General features: G+C 40.8%; 1 protein-coding gene across 3 annotated transcripts in view; it reads right to left on the reverse strand.

Moving 5' to 3' along the window:
- Positions 1-13,731, reverse strand: part of crhr2 (corticotropin releasing hormone receptor 2) — a 38,717-nt gene that overhangs the window by 8,566 nt on the left and 16,420 nt on the right. For 2 of the 3 annotated variants that reach the window (XM_086203993.1, XM_086203995.1), the window contains exons 3-9: positions 4,697-4,782; positions 4,109-4,215; positions 3,036-3,153; positions 2,105-2,258; positions 770-830; positions 616-688; positions 118-203 (exon numbers count right to left, since the gene is read on the reverse strand). In XM_086203993.1, the coding sequence (XP_086060119.1) occupies positions 118-203; positions 616-688; positions 770-830; positions 2,105-2,258; positions 3,036-3,153; positions 4,109-4,215; positions 4,697-4,782 (685 nt within the window). The remainder of the gene's footprint in view (positions 1-117; positions 204-615; positions 689-769; positions 831-2,104; positions 2,259-3,035; positions 3,154-4,108; positions 4,216-4,696; positions 4,783-13,731) is intronic. The other variant, XM_086203994.1, reaches the window with a different exon arrangement.

Below are 13,731 nucleotides of genomic sequence, written 5' to 3' on the forward strand. Positions count from 1 at the left end.
CAAAATGTACATGTTGATATTTGTGAATATTGAAACTGATCAGCTTTCGTAATCATGCGCCGCCACTGCTCAGTGCACGCACACAAACCCACACAACCCTGCGCCGATCCCGCTCACCTGTACTGTATCGTTTCAGAGGTGGTGGAGGCTCTCAGTTTGGTCATGAGAATTCGTACTATGTTGAAGAGGAAAACAAAGTTGATCTAGGAAAAAGAAAAGAAAAAGGCTGAGTATTTTTCATCTTACTCAAATAAACTCATTCAAATGTGGAGCAGGAGGAGCAGAGGGAACTTTGTCTTTGTGTTGCCCTCTGCTCCTCCTGCTCCACAAAGACAAAGTTCCCTCTCCTGCTAGGGTTGGAGCTGCACACGTTACGTGATTGCAGTGTTTACTGGATACTTAATTACACATTCTTATTTCCAGTATTATTATGGAAACCCCTAAATCCATCAGGGAGATTAATTCTCCCTTGACAACAGGCAGCTGCAGCAGAGCTTTCATTATAAAACCATTTTCATTCTGGGACAGAAGTGATACATCTTACATTAAGCGTTGAAATATGAATGGGCGGGTTTAACAAATAATGAGAAAATAACAACGTGGAGTGAGGCTCACCAGAAGCACAAGAATAACCGGCCCCTGGTAAATGTAGTCCATATATTTTCCAGGTTCTTTGCCAAACCAGCATCTGTTGAGATAACAATAATTAGAATTAAATCCATGTCGGAAAATACAACGTATACAGATTTTGTTTCTGCTTAATACGTACTGTTCATTTTCATAATATAACTTCCCAATGCCCCAGGCTACTATTATCGGGCAAGGAATACCTGGAAATGGAACAAAGAGCTTTTAGAGGGCACGGGAGGAAACATATTGAAATGACACAATGTATCTGGAGCACCCCCGAGAACCATAGAACACAATTCATCAAACTAGAGAGAAACGAGACGAAATAATAGACTCAAGTACAAAGCATCAGTTTTGAGACATTTTCTGTTCTGAGAGATGACTTCAGTATCATTGAGAAAAATGAAATAATATTCAATTTAATAATCTTGGCTACAAACACGCTTTATTAATCTCTTTATACCGCAACAAAGTCAGTCCAGCTCCTGGTGACGACGTGTTCAACAGTGATGATAATCACATTTTGTGCTCCAGTGGCTTTTATTTTATCAGGTGTGATTTAAGAGGGACTGTGCGGTCAATATTCCATGTAATCATCTCTTTTAAAACCAACTCTGCAGACAGACGTAAGATTTTAAACAATAAAAAAGAAAAAAGAAACAAAGGGACACAAGAAACAAAATGTCTTCCTTTCCTATGTTATTTTTAGTTTGGCCACTAGAGGGCATCTGTCAATCAGACATACATATGCCACAATACCCTCTTGGGATGCATGTATTTAAATGACTTATCCAGTGATTTTCCCTGGAAGACAGACTAATTAACCTGTCATTACCAACAGCACTATACCTGCTTATCTGCTATTTAACTCCCGACCTTCATGCTGTTTAGTATCTGTTTTTTGCGGGGGGGGGGGGGGGGGGGGGGACAGGAACATGCTTTGTGTATTACATAAAAAGGAAAGAAATGTCAGACTTTCCGGGGAGACCCAGTGATGCATAGAAGTATGTTTCCAGGAGCGTTTGCCAGCCTTAAGATAAAGTGATCTGACACTGGCATCATTCAAAAACTCTTAGAGGTCAAGAACAAAACAAAAGCATTTTCCACACAGTACTGCAGTTCTGTTCTATGAAATTGAGGCATTAAGTATAAGGCAGCGAAGGGCATTTCTCCGCTCACTCATGTGAGCAAATGTGATTAGAACCTGGGTAGTAGAGTCATTAAAAATTGCTGGCAAAGTTGTGGATTTGATCAATTTCCCAGAAATATGGCGATTCTAAATGTATTGAAATCTATTAAATAAACCTGACTTGCTTTTATTCTTTACGCACATAAAGCAACCACCTAAATAACCTACTGTCACAGTGTATCCCTTCTACTTTTGCTAAATATAAGAGAGCATCAGACCGTGAAGAAGAGAAACCCTGAAGTGAGTGTAGTGTCACTAATTCACTGCCAACACGAACAAACTTACACCAACCGATGAAAAGGAAGACCCACTTTCGGAGCTTATCGGTTGAATAGGTCATAACGATGGCGGTGTGGAGGTAACATCCTTCCACAAACATCCAGAAAAAGTTGGTCACCACGAAGTAGTTGTATATCGTTGTGATTAATCGACACCAAGGCTGAAAGGAAAAGATAATGGTTAAAGTCACGCAGCAGAAAAATTAATATTTTTCTTAGGATGAAAACTTATAAAAAAAAAAAAAAAATTTCAGGTGTCACAGCAGTGGAAGAAACCAATTCCAGCCACTGTAATAAAGTTCCCTGGAGAAACACAACATGGCTTTTCACCAAATCTTTCATTCACATTTTTAAAGTAAAGCTTACTAATAGATCTAACGCGGCCAAACAGGAGGGTGGAGCTGAGAAGGAAGCAGTCGCATGTTACGTTTTTGAACCGCACAGTCCTCTGGCTCTCTGACTTTTTACATTACCTTTTCAAATGAGCCAATGAAAACAGTGATTAGGTCACGATGGCGGACGAGGCGCAACGGCTGCACCTGGATGTTGGTTGCAATTTCAAATGTGTCTTCTGCGCCGTTTCAGGTCTGCTTTTGACAGACATGTTTCTTGCTTTAACTGCAAGTCTGTTAGCTAACAAAGTACCTCGGTATCAACACTTTTCATTTATCAGATGTAGTACTACCAAGGAAGGAGTTTTTTTTCTTTCTCTATGGATCTACTTTACGTTTTAATGGCTTTCGGTACGCATTGAGCCAACAAGACTAACATTAAAATTAGCAACCGAATGCTTTGAACATAAGTATATTTACACCAGTGATTTTACGTGTGGTGGAGTAATATTAGAGTAATTTAAGACTGCTTCTACTTGTCTTCTAAAGACTCTGTCCACCCCTGCTCCAGGCTACAAGGCCTTAAAAGGCCATCGCTGCTGTTACCTCGTTGCTCTCATGGATGTTGTGGTCGATCAGCTGAAGCAGAAACCACATGACATTCCTCAGTATGAAGGTGGTGATCAAGTTCCAGTGAATGATGTTCCGAAGGCATCGTATGCTCCTGCGCCACAATGAGACGCGTTTTACTAGCATGCCTTCGTAGCAAGAGTCGAGCGATATTTAAATACAGTGAAATTCAACATCAGAGTGCGTGGGCTCTCATAAACGATGCTTTTATCAAGGCTCATATTGTTTCTCTATAAATGAACTTCATGGAATTGAAGTTGCAAAGTTTCTGAGAGTGTAGTTTTAAAACTGTCATTTCAATTTTGTTTTCTGTTTTTTTTGGGGGGGGGGTAGAATTATATAAATCACGGGATTACAGATGAAACATAGCCTGTTGGCTAACTCACACACATGTTTATGTAAAACTTAATTTAGAAGAATTATTTTTTGCATAATTTACAATTAATTTTCCTTTATTATGTGTTTTTACTCTCTTAAAAAAAAAAAGCATACTGTAGTTCTCCGAGCCTGAAAAAAACCCAAAGGATTTATGACCTCACACCTCTGCGACTGATTCATTTAAAGGTGAAAGTGTCCAGGCTGTGTCATCAGTATCTGTTGGCATATCAGCTGAGATTAAGTTTAGATTTTGGATAAATCTCTGTGGGGGATGACTCAAGTTGTTGTTTCTTTTTAATCTCCGGACAAAATGTTGAATATTTTTAGGCTTTAATCTGAAGAAATCAATTTTGCCCTCAGGCGCCCACATCGATCAAACCCAGTGGACAACGCAGCTGAGGCTGCATCTGCCCCCTTCTGTCAAACTAGATGTAGGTGTGCGTTTAAAGTGGGACATGAAAAGAGACACAAAGGCTCAGAGGAGAGAATTGTTATGAAACACAAATTATTTTCGTCACTGCAGTGCAGAGCTGCATGAATCTGTTCGTTTGACATAAGTGAGTTAATAATACACAGTTCAAACATGTTACATGAATTCTCCTGATCGTCGTCTGCGAGGTCGCATGCACGCAGGACACACAGAAATGGCCGGGCGTTATATCTGTACTTGCCTTAAGCATAAGAAGAGAATGAAGGCCACGACTAGAGCTCCCACGGAGATGCAGTGGCCTAGGTAGTTGATGATAAGCGCTATTTTATAATGCATCGGATATTTTCTCTGAAACGACAACATGTTAATTAAACATCCCTGCAGAACAATGGAAGACAAGGTCAGGAGTGAGATGAAACAAATGTCATTGACACACTTCAGAAGTCTTGGCTCCAAATCATAGGAGAAAATGGAGCAAGAGCCAGAAATACACATAATCAAGAGACGTGATGTGCAGTAATCAGGCCACTCATTACATTTCATACATCACTCTTAGCATCCAGCCTCAGGCTTTGCTTATAGAGATACAGACACTATTTCTATACATATTAAGTCAACTGGAAACAAATGTCTGCGATGTTTAACTGCACTCTAATAAAAAGAAAATGGCAGTTTGAAGTGTTCTGTAAATGCAGAAAAGAAAAAAACAACGTTGCTTATGTGCACCATTAGTGTAATGAGAAAGTGTGAACACTTATCTGACAGGGTTCATCCATTGTTTGCGGAAAAAAAAGACATTGCGTGATTGCTCCTGTATCACAACACTCACCTTCTCCTCTAAAATAGGCTCACAATTTGAATAATTGCTCTTCAAAGCCCATGTGCCATTATCCATGCATTCTCTGTACGCGCTCCCTGCAAAACAAGAAGTTTGAGAAAGCAACTGTAGCATTCTTTTAACAACCAATAGTGTTGGAAAGCAGTTTCTGAACTCAATAGGGAGATAGATTTGTACATTATTCAAATGCGTATTCAACATCACAGTGTTCAGCTGAGCCCTGGCTGATGCTGGGCTATTCGTTCTGACAAGGTGATTCTGAAGTGTTCGTCAAGTAGACTGGTTGGAACGTTTTTGTAATTTCCCCAGTTCAAAGTTTAGCACCGCAATCTGTTTGACAGAATACCAACAGAGCAACACATTTTTTTATCCATGCAGGGAAAATTAAAAAGCCTCAGTTTATTTTCAAATCTTTTAAAAGCTGCTTTCCATAATCAACTGCTCAGTGAAGTTTTCCTTTTTGAAATTTGTCATCACACCTTTAGCGGCCCCCTTTATCAATTTAAGAATGATAAGGTTTTTGGTGGAAAAGTGCTAGAAGATGCTTTGAATGTGAAAGTGTTATTTTTCGGTATTTGGGTATGAATCTGCTGCAAAAATATTCATTATCATTGTTATGACTATCATTATTATGAACATTTGTGCGTGATGACCGCCATCAATCAATCTACATACATTTTCTGTCAGTAAATGAATCCTCACACCACCATGGTATTTTCCTAAATACATGGATGAATGAAAAAATAAATACATTCATCTCAATATTTGAAAAGTTACGTGGTAGTTTATTCTTTCCTGTCTTGGGAATGAGCGGTTAGTTCTCCTACTGAGTACAAAGAATGAAGCCATGTCCAAATACGACAATGGCAAAAGCGCAAATAGTGCTGTTGCTGAATATCTATTTTGTACAAATGACCAAATCATCACCCCAGTATTTCTCCTGAGGAGGAAAAGACCCGGCAAAGAGCTCGTGTTCCTCGTAATTTCGGGCAAAAAAATGTTTGTATGCTGCACCTGCTTGTCCTGGTGAGACAGGAAGGGACTACAATGTTAGTGAAGTGTTAGTTAGCGCGAAGAATTGTGGGAGTTTAAGGCCGGGAGAGAGATTAGTCGTAGGGAAGGTGGATGTTGGCGAGGAGGCAGATGTCAGCTACCATAAACAACCCAAGTGAGAAACGTTCCAACTTCCAGCAATAGGACACAAGTCACAGAGACAATGAGGAGCTGGAAGGCAAATACTTCTTGCTGTTAAACATGTTGACTGCAACCAATTACAACAACACTCACTTTGAAATTAGGGGACACACCGAGGGTGCAGGCTTCTGCCAAGGTGAACCAAACCAGTGGCGTTAACTTCATTCTGCATCTCAGTTCCATCAGTGCACCCACGGTCACCTCGAGTTACAACGATAATTATTCATCCTTCCAATGTGTCTAAAGCCTTACGAAAGTTTTTTTATTTAAACTGAGGGGGCAAGTGAGAGCTGTCTTGTGTGCACAAAAATGGTGTTAGAAAAAAAAAAAGAACGATTCCACTCAAAAGAGTGACATGCAGAGATTTTATTCTGCGCTGAGGGTTACTTGACACTGAACGGTGTTTGAATGTGAAACTGCTGTTCAAAGAAAGTACTAATATGCATAAAAGTGGTCATTTAGTCCTCTAGTTTTTTCCTTGAGTCAACCAATGTTCCATCAGGACATTGGGTGAGAGGCAGGGTTCACCCTGGACGGGTGGCCAGTCCGTCGCAGGGACATCAGGAGCAATTAGGGGGTCAGTATTTTGTTCAAGGACACTTCGACATGGTCACTGGGGGAAGAGGGGATCGAACCAGCGACCCCTCAGTTGCTAGGCGGCCACTCTAACTCTGAGCCATGCTGCCTCAAGATTTTGTAAACCATTCCATTTAAATCATGCACTCAAGTACGTTATACCTTCAATTCTAGCTTTGACGTAATAGATTTAATCGTTTCCTCCCATTTGGCCTGTGGGACAAATACACACTATTTTTTCGGTTAAAGAAATTGGTGTTGATTTTTTTTTTCCCAAAGGGGAGAACAAGAGAAAATGGTTCATTCAGGTGGAAAAAAAGCGTATAAGTACACTTTAAAAGCCTGTTGCACAAAATGATGCTTAGTATAATAGAGTGAGAGTCTGATGAAAATGGCTCAATCAAATATAATAACTTTGTACTCCGTATTGTAAAGGCAGCGACACCAAAAGTTGCAATTTTAATGTGTTTAAATAAGACAGTTATGTCCCCTAAGGGGGCTTTTGAAATTACAAAATTAAGGTAAAATGTTGAAACATGCAGAATTACAGTGGCAGGTGCTGGTGCAGCAACTGTAGGGTCGAGGATTTGTACCAGTACACACGCAGAAGACACATCTCTATCACATTTTACTGCCTTTTTTTTTTGGTGAGTCTTTCATTGCAAAATTTGGATGGATATAATGGAACATTACACATGACCCTCCCAATCAATCCAAGACATTTGACCTTAAAAATATAAACACCTCCTTTTGTGTAATTTTACTGCTTCCTGTATTTATATGAATATTTAATTGCAAAATTCCTCTTTTTTTCAATAGCTTCCACATCATGTGACCCACTGACTCCCTACCAATATCACATACTGCTACTTGACCCGACAATGTAGCAGTACCTCTTTTTTTCTTTTAAATAAGATTTTCTACGTCCTATATTTTAATGCAACATTCACTTTTTTGCAATCCTGTCTGGACTATTGTGACATCTCTAGCTAACACAGTATAAACTGGCCCATCACCAATTAGAAAGCGGACTAAAATGTTGCTGAAGACGCACAAGAGTTGAGACAAATACGCTCATCAGAAGTTTATAAGTGATTCTTGTGTGCAACCAAACAATATGGTGGAGAGTGTGGGAAACTGAAATGCCTGCAGCCTCTCCTGAAGCGGCTACAGCGGCTGAGAAAAATCCTTTGCATTAATGTTACATAATGTGGCATTTATGTTTGAAGAGCAGCGACGTGCTTGTGGCTACTTGAAACAGAGAAGACAAACAGCTTTTAAAAAGGCTCATAATATGCTTTTGTTTGACTTATAGCGACTCATATTGTGTTTTGAGCGGTTTTGTGCCATGCAATCAAGGAAAATCTCAGTTGCTAGTGCAGACGGAGCAGCGTAACAATCCCAGGGAAATCACAAAGGCAGCTGAAAGGGTGAATTATGCATCCCATGAGGCTAATGTAATGTAGTGAAATTGTTTGACTGTAAAACAACCCCCCCCCAAAAAAAGACACATTGATCCGCTACAATGTGACATTTACACTGCAGTCTAGGAAAACGTGACATAATGTGGTTGAGACGGAGGAGGGATGCTGTATTTATTTCTACCGTGAGGGACACTGCTGTCTTTCAATGCAAAATCACGCAACCTTTCTAACTGACGGTTGAGGCACAAAAATCGTGGCTGGAGGTACAGTACTTGTGTTGTATTCTGTCTCCGACCCCATCTGATACACGTTTGATAGCTAACACCTGCAACTGCTTATTCAGAATCAGAAAAAACTTGATTCATTCCTACAGGGAAAGTATTTTGTTAGACACTGTGAGCCAAAAAAAAAGAAAAAAAAGAAAAGAACAGCTAGCAAAGAAGAAATAATTATCCAGTTACTGAAGTCCCCAGAGATACGGAGGTAAGAGCTGAAGTTAAGTCTGGATTCCCGCAATAGTCACAGAGAGGATTATATCATACGAGGATATAACTGAATTCTACAAATATGCGTGGAGCGAGCGTTTAATTTCTCCATGTCAATATGTCATTTCTTTCTGCTACCATGTTGCTGCTGTTGCATTAATAAATCAACACACAACTTTCATTTTCATTCGCTAGGAGCTGCATCTGGATGATTGCTCTCACCAAATTACACCAAAATTGAATCGCAGTAATTGGATCAATGGATAAATCCTCTTGACCAACACGTAACCTCTAAAAAACTTGTTTTCTGAATGGAGTTTGGTACAAACACAATAATAAAATCGCCAATGGCCCGCGTGGTCATGACGGAGCTCTCCTCACTCAGCTCTTCTGTCTCTGTATCTTCAGAAATTCTGCAGTTGGTCTTCAGCTGGTGTAAACAACAGAACCGCAGAGTTCTGTTACCACACTGAACACCGAGCAAAACATTCTCTCCCAGCTTGTTCAGACAGCGCACAGCCAAACATGTATGCTGACAGGAATAATGTAACAAGGTGGCGCAAACAAAAATGCAAAGTGCTGGTTTCTTCCCTCTGGGCTACCGTAGATGCGACCCTATGTGGTAGTAATACATTTGCAGATAGGATGTAGATGCAATGAGATAATCCTCTTAGGTTCAGGTTTAAGTACATGAATGAAAATATAGTTATAATTATAATACTCAGCTGCACGGTGGTGCAGTGGTCAGCACTGTCGCCTCACAGCAAGAAGGTTCCGGGTTCGAGTCCTGGCTCGGGCACGGGATCTTTCTGTGTGGAGTCACCATGTCCTCCCTGTGCCTGTGTGGGTTTTCTCCGGGTACCCCGGCTTCTTTCCACCATCCAAAACCATGCAATTGGGGACTAGGCTGATTGGATACTCTAGACTGACCGTAGGTGTGACTGTGAGTGTGAATGGTTGTTTGTCTCTATGTGTTGGCCCTGCGATGGACTGGTGACCTGTCCAGGGTGAACCCCGCCTCTCGCCCATTGACGCTGGGTTAGGCTCCAGCCCCCACGCGGCCCTTAACAGGAATAAGTGGAAGACAATGGATGGAATTATTATACTCTTTCTGCCAAAAGATCACAGCAAATCCTACACACTGTCCCTTTATTGGAGACAGCTGCTGCTTTCATTTAATATTTCAGTTTCTCTTTAATTATGCAACAGCATTTCACTTCCTATAACGAATATCTTGATGAAGCACACGTCCGACAATTTGAGAAGCCTGCATTAACATTTAGTGTTAGCGTGACTGTTCGAGCTGAGTCAGGATGAAACTGCCAGCAGGACACTCGCATCACACTTAGTCAACGATAAAATCCTCCACTCGGGTCTGAATCGACAACAATGCCGCTCGGAGCAATCGGAATTTTTAAATGTCCTTTTAAAAATGTGTTTTGAGTGGCAAAACTATTCCAAGCCTATATGAGACATAAAACTGTCACCTTCAGAATGTCTGAGCTATTTTTACCAGAGCAGCACAAGACACATTCCAGATCCAGTTCTCATTCTCGCCAGGCAAATATCACATTGTGTTGGTGGCAGAAACAGAGGAAGGGGTAGTGTGAGCTCTTCCACTGACACAGGAATAATTCAAGGCACGAGTGCAGGAAAAAAATATATTTCTTGACTAACCATCTGTGTAATATGCATGATAAAGCAATCATTGCCCTGTTTTTAGAGCGATATTCACAGAATTAAAATAAAATCATCAGATGATTCATTCGCAGTCTGGTTTGGGGAACATGAAGCAACCCACAGCAGACCCACACATTTTTACTGGTGAAAAGATCTTTGTTATGAAATGACAGAAATGTGTGATTCCCAACCCACCCAGTATTTGTCAACTAGCCACCGTGCTATTTTGTATTTTTTCTTGCATCTTTTGGATGCACAAACAAGCAAACAAGCCTCATATCATTAAATGTTCATTTAGAACATTAGATGCTTATTTATTGGAATAAATGAGGAATTTTTTTTTCCGGCTGTGCTGCACTTTAGCCAGACGGATGAGAGAACGGTGATGAAAAGTGATGACAAATATAGCTGCAATGCAAAGCTCTCCTCCGGTGGATGAACCGCAGGTCCAGCAGCGGCAGCACAAGTCAAAACGCTGCTGACTGCAGGTGAAAAATGACACTGAAGATTATTTTTATGAAGATTATGATACCAGTGACAGTTGAACGCTTTACCAACAAATAAGACTGGAACCATGACAGAATAAAGTAGATGAACATTTAAAATAATCCAGACATACCAAAGTTCTTTATTCTTATTGGGATTACAAATGTTTGGGGTTCATGTGTCAGTACTTGGATGAGTAATGGAAAACGACGTGTTTAGTTATTTTTGGTGAAATAAATCAATAATAAATCATCATATATAATCTATTCGTTTCAGCTTATTCTTGAAGCGACAGTAAAACACTGACTTTTGTTTCTCAGTTTGCTGGCTCTGTGCTTTAGTTTGGCATCTGTCAAATCACTCCCTGACTACTTCTGATGATAATAATTATAATAATAATGAGAAGAAGAAAAAGAAGAAGAAGCTTTATTTGTATCGCACAGAGTTTTCACCTCTTAGTGCTTTACAACAAAAGAGAAAAGAATATTGAAGAGGGACTAAAAACAAAATGTATATCATGTACAGAAAAAGAAAATTAACAATGAAATAAATAGAATGCAGCGGCACGGTGGTGCAGTGGTCGGCACTGTCGCCTCACAGCAAGATGGTTCCAGGTTCAAGTCCCTCCAACAGTCCAAAGACATCAAGAGGGGACGAGGCTGATTGATACTCTAAATTGACCGTAGGTGTGGCTGTGAGTGTGAATGGTTGTCTGTCTCTATGTGTTGGCGCTATGATGGACTGGCGACCTGTCCAGGGTGAACCCCGCCTCTCGCCCAAAGGCTGCTAGGACAGGCTCCAGCCCCCCCGCGACCCTTAACAGGAATAAGTGGAAGACAATGGATGGATGGATGGATAAATAGAATGCATAAAACAGAGTGCTTAGAACAAGTACAGTACAGCAGAGAGCAAAGTCAAATCTAAGTGGAGACTAAAGCATTTAATATTGGTTTCCCGAATCATAAACTCATGTCACTCCATCCAGCTCTAGTGCTAACACAAACTCAGGTGTTGCAGGTGTTTTGTGAAATGCATAATTAAATGCAAATGAGCTTAAAACTACAGTAATGATAGAAGATATTACTGTAATAATGAAGAGCTCATGCACCTGAGCCAGTGACGCCAATCTTCCCCTTCAAGTTCCACAGTAGGTATCTTAATTTAGCGAGCCGAGGACAAAGCGAACTAGGACATACCATGACGGTCTGGGAAACCCACAGCTCATTGGAATTTGATAAAGTGTTTCACAGAACTGGAGCAAAGCTTCCACACACGTGTCACAGGACAGGAAAGGACATGGAGGCCTGACGGGTGTGAATAAAAGAGCAAAGGAAAAGGAAAGTCAAAATGAGGGAATGTGACTAAGAGTTGCAGTTCATCAAAATCAATCCGAGTGGTTATCAGAAATGATCTTTCTACGTTTAAATGTTTTGTTGAAGCTTGTACCAACTGAAGACGAATTAAAGGAAAAGCCTTGCGTGCAAACATGAGGTTCACTGATGTGGTGGTGGACTGACATGGGTCAAATGCCTTCACAGTCTCCAGATTCAGCACCTGTAAGAGATTTTGGAGCAAAATGTCCCAAGGAATCAAGTTATGCTTTATGCTTTTAAGGACACAAAAAATTTTAATGAAAAATTAAATGGCCAAACATGCACCAAAAGTGCATAGACGCATGTCAAACTGCCTTGACGCCTCTACTCTGAACTGATTTTGAAGGACCAAAAGATGATCCAGTGCCTGTGACCATAACCGTTTCTTCAGCTGCAGGACCAGGTTCTGTGGAGTGGGCCTGTACTGTAAATTCACCTGAAATACACAACATCAGCTGGATAAAGAATTGCAGTTTTGCAGAGCTGGCGGCAGCTCTTGCATAGCCTCATGCCGCCTGCATCTGAGCCACTAAAATACACTGAAGCACAAAGTGATGTCAGCCTGTGGTCAACTAGCGCGGATATTCTGCACAGCAAGCTTCCGCTTATTTTCACACCGGTCTTGCTCCATTTCAGAATATAGCTACCGCTCATCAGGCACAGGCAAAAGTTGAAAAGGTGTTTTCAGCAATGATCAAATGAGATGAAACTGATAAACGAGAGGAGCCGTAAGTGGTAGATATCTTGACAAAAGCAGATTGCTGCTTGACTTCGGCCTCACCGACAGCTTCAACTGCTGATTCAACATGTTCAATCGGCTGGAAAAGCTGCCAACAATGGCTGACAAGCGCAGGACACACAGCAAGGACTCAGTGACAGCACTCACCACCATGAACACACCACATGAGGGGATTAAACCACCCTGAGATTGTAAAATCGGAGACAAGGTGCACCGAAGCTCTTCTCACTGCTCGTCACAGCTCAGCTCTTCACTAAGACACATGAAGTTTCTTTAAGCGGAGTCAATTTTGATGGATTTTTTTCTTTTGTAACACTGAAAAAAACTGCAAGTCTAAATCCTACCCTGGCAACTTGAGCTAAATATAAGGAACATTCTGTGGGCTTAGGTGTTTATTTAAAAGGAGATACAAGCCAATCAAAACTTTACCTAAACATCATTTTTGTAGCTACAATACACAGACACACCAAAATAGAAAACGATGAAAGTTTGAAAAATAGAATCTATGAATGGTATGACAACATAATGGAGGCGTATCCCCTTGCTATCCCCGTCACCCCAGGAATTTAATGAGGTGCTGCATCTTTGCGTATTTCTCTGCACCTGCTCAAATTCTGACAGTTTATTTTTCACATCGTCAGTGTGCGTCTCCCTGTTTCTGGACATGCATGTCATCTTCAAGTCTGTGTCGGTGTTTATGTCTCGTGTGTCTATTTGTCAGCAGCCACTGTTGCCCTATTTGTCTTATATGCAAAAGTGTCCTTTTCAAAAGGGCAAGAAAAACATTTTTCTTTTCCTTTTATTTCCAGGATTCGTTATCTTGCCAGTAAAGAAAAGCAATAAGTGATATTCAGCCCCCCCCAAAAAAACAGAGGACGAATTGATGCTTCATCTAGTTGCACACAAGCAGGAGGAAGGCTCTACGCTCTGGATCGGAAGAGAGCAAATCAAAACCTCCAGTTACCAAACATCAGATGACCGAGATAATGTGACGACAACCTCATTGTATTAAGAATGCAATTGTTCCACAGCCCTGATTGACCCAAGTTTGATAATACACAACATGGCA

Source organism: Aulostomus chinensis, chromosome 5, assembly GCF_037954235.1.
Source record: "Aulostomus chinensis isolate RoL2024-O1b breed Wild chromosome 5, RoL_Achi_v1.0, whole genome shotgun sequence".
Lineage (NCBI taxonomy): Eukaryota > Metazoa > Chordata > Actinopteri > Syngnathiformes > Aulostomidae > Aulostomus > Aulostomus chinensis.